The following is a 1,596-nucleotide window of genomic DNA, read 5'->3' on the forward strand; positions in this document are numbered from 1 at the left end:
GTTTGACGAGTGCTAAGATACTAGTCAGCGTCGAGCGTAGATTTTCTGCTGTCTGGTGGCTCAAAAATCCCTTTTGATCAGTGCTTCTAATCTGTAATCTGAATGCTTCCCATCTATTTAACCATTCTAGAGATTCTTCAATAACCTATTTTAAAAACGTTGTTAATTAAAACATTTATAGTTTTTCCTAGTGAATCATTACTATTACCTTGAGATCATTTGAATCATGTCTGATTCCTTCCTGAGGCAATCTATGATTTAATACCCTTTTTGCTTTTTATATGGCATGCTTTCAGCATGTGCTCTATTACAAGTTTCTGTCTCGGTGGTAAGGAATCAAGTTTATCAGCCGACAACTGTTTTATTTTAAGTTCAGTATTTTCTTGATGAAGCTTGAGATTTTCTGTTTGAAGAGTTTTCAGTTTCTTCCTATAGATCATCTTTTGCTTTCTGCACCGATATAAATCCTCTTTGACTTTTAACAATTCAGACTGCAAAGCAGAGATTTTATTGACATATAACAGCTCAGGATGCTGTGTAGTTGCTGCTTCAGATGTGGAGGGTTCTTCTACTTCCTTTTCTACAGTTGTTACTTGGGAGTGTGTATCATGCAAATCTAATGATTGATAAAAAAAAATATCAGACAATTAATCTTAAAGTATTTATAAGGAAAGATGGGCCACAGAGAGATAACCCTCAGTGAATCACAGTGGATCTCACAAACCCAGCTCAATCTTTACTTAATTTTTAAATATAAAATGTTCCTTAAATATAGATAAAATAGATAGATAGATAAAATTTAATTTTATATTAAAACACAGGGTCCGAGAGACGCACTGCGACTCAGGCAAGGGCAAAAAATTACATGACTCACTGAGGATTAAGATTACATAAAAACCATAAATAGTTACCTTTGGTATTGTCTTTTTGTGATCCCTTCCTAGATGGTTCTTCATTTCTTGTGAGACATCGCGTTGATCGTTTTTGAGGTACAGACTTACTAATGTACTTAGGACAATTAGGGAAGTTTGATGGATATGCATCCGACGTTAATGCCCAGCGATCTCGTGGAATTTCTAGTTTTTCTCCATTTATAACATGGAAGAAGGTTTTTAATATAAATCTACTCGCAAAATGTACGTCACAAACGTAACATTTATTTGTTAGCATCTTGTCGTCTCGTGGAATGCATCGCATCCACTCCTCAATCTTATTGCTAGGAACACGGAATAAATGTCTCTTCTCGTTCGATGACTTATATCCTGCCTCGCATCCTGGCACAAAGCACGTTGGCATTTTTATGTAGCTAAAAAAATTATTATAGGTCAAAATCACTGATTTCAGTACTGTATATACCTAGCAAGAACAACAGTGGCGCCAACTAGCGGCAAATATTGTCTCTAGCTAAGTTTGAACTATTAGTCGAAAGACCAGTTAATCTACCGACTCTGCTTCAACTAAGATAACGTGATTTATTCGCTGTCGTTGTTTAATACCATAATCTACTAGGTATTTTCTTGGAAAAGAAAACCGACAGACCATTTCTGCTTGATACGAACTCTCGATACTTTCTGCTTGTTTCCATTTCTGCTTGAT

The 1,596-nt window shown here is 35.7% G+C and overlaps 1 protein-coding gene across 1 annotated transcript; it reads right to left on the minus strand.

Moving 5' to 3' along the window:
- Nucleotides 1–251: 251 nt before the first annotated feature.
- On the minus strand, nt 252–1,319 carry LOC111638259. Its single transcript, XM_023383933.1, has 2 exons — nt 912–1,319; nt 252–616 (listed from the first exon to the last, which is right to left on the minus strand). The coding sequence occupies exons 1-2, from the start codon at nt 1,294–1,296 to the stop codon at nt 252–254; spliced, it is 750 nt and encodes a 249-aa protein (XP_023239701.1). The 5' UTR covers nt 1,297–1,319.
- Nucleotides 1,320–1,596: the final 277 nt, after the last annotated feature.

This window comes from Centruroides sculpturatus, unplaced genomic scaffold (assembly GCF_000671375.1).
Source record: "Centruroides sculpturatus isolate CEXI.00-Female unplaced genomic scaffold, Cexi_2.0 scaffold1055, whole genome shotgun sequence".
Lineage (NCBI taxonomy): Eukaryota > Metazoa > Arthropoda > Arachnida > Scorpiones > Buthidae > Centruroides > Centruroides sculpturatus.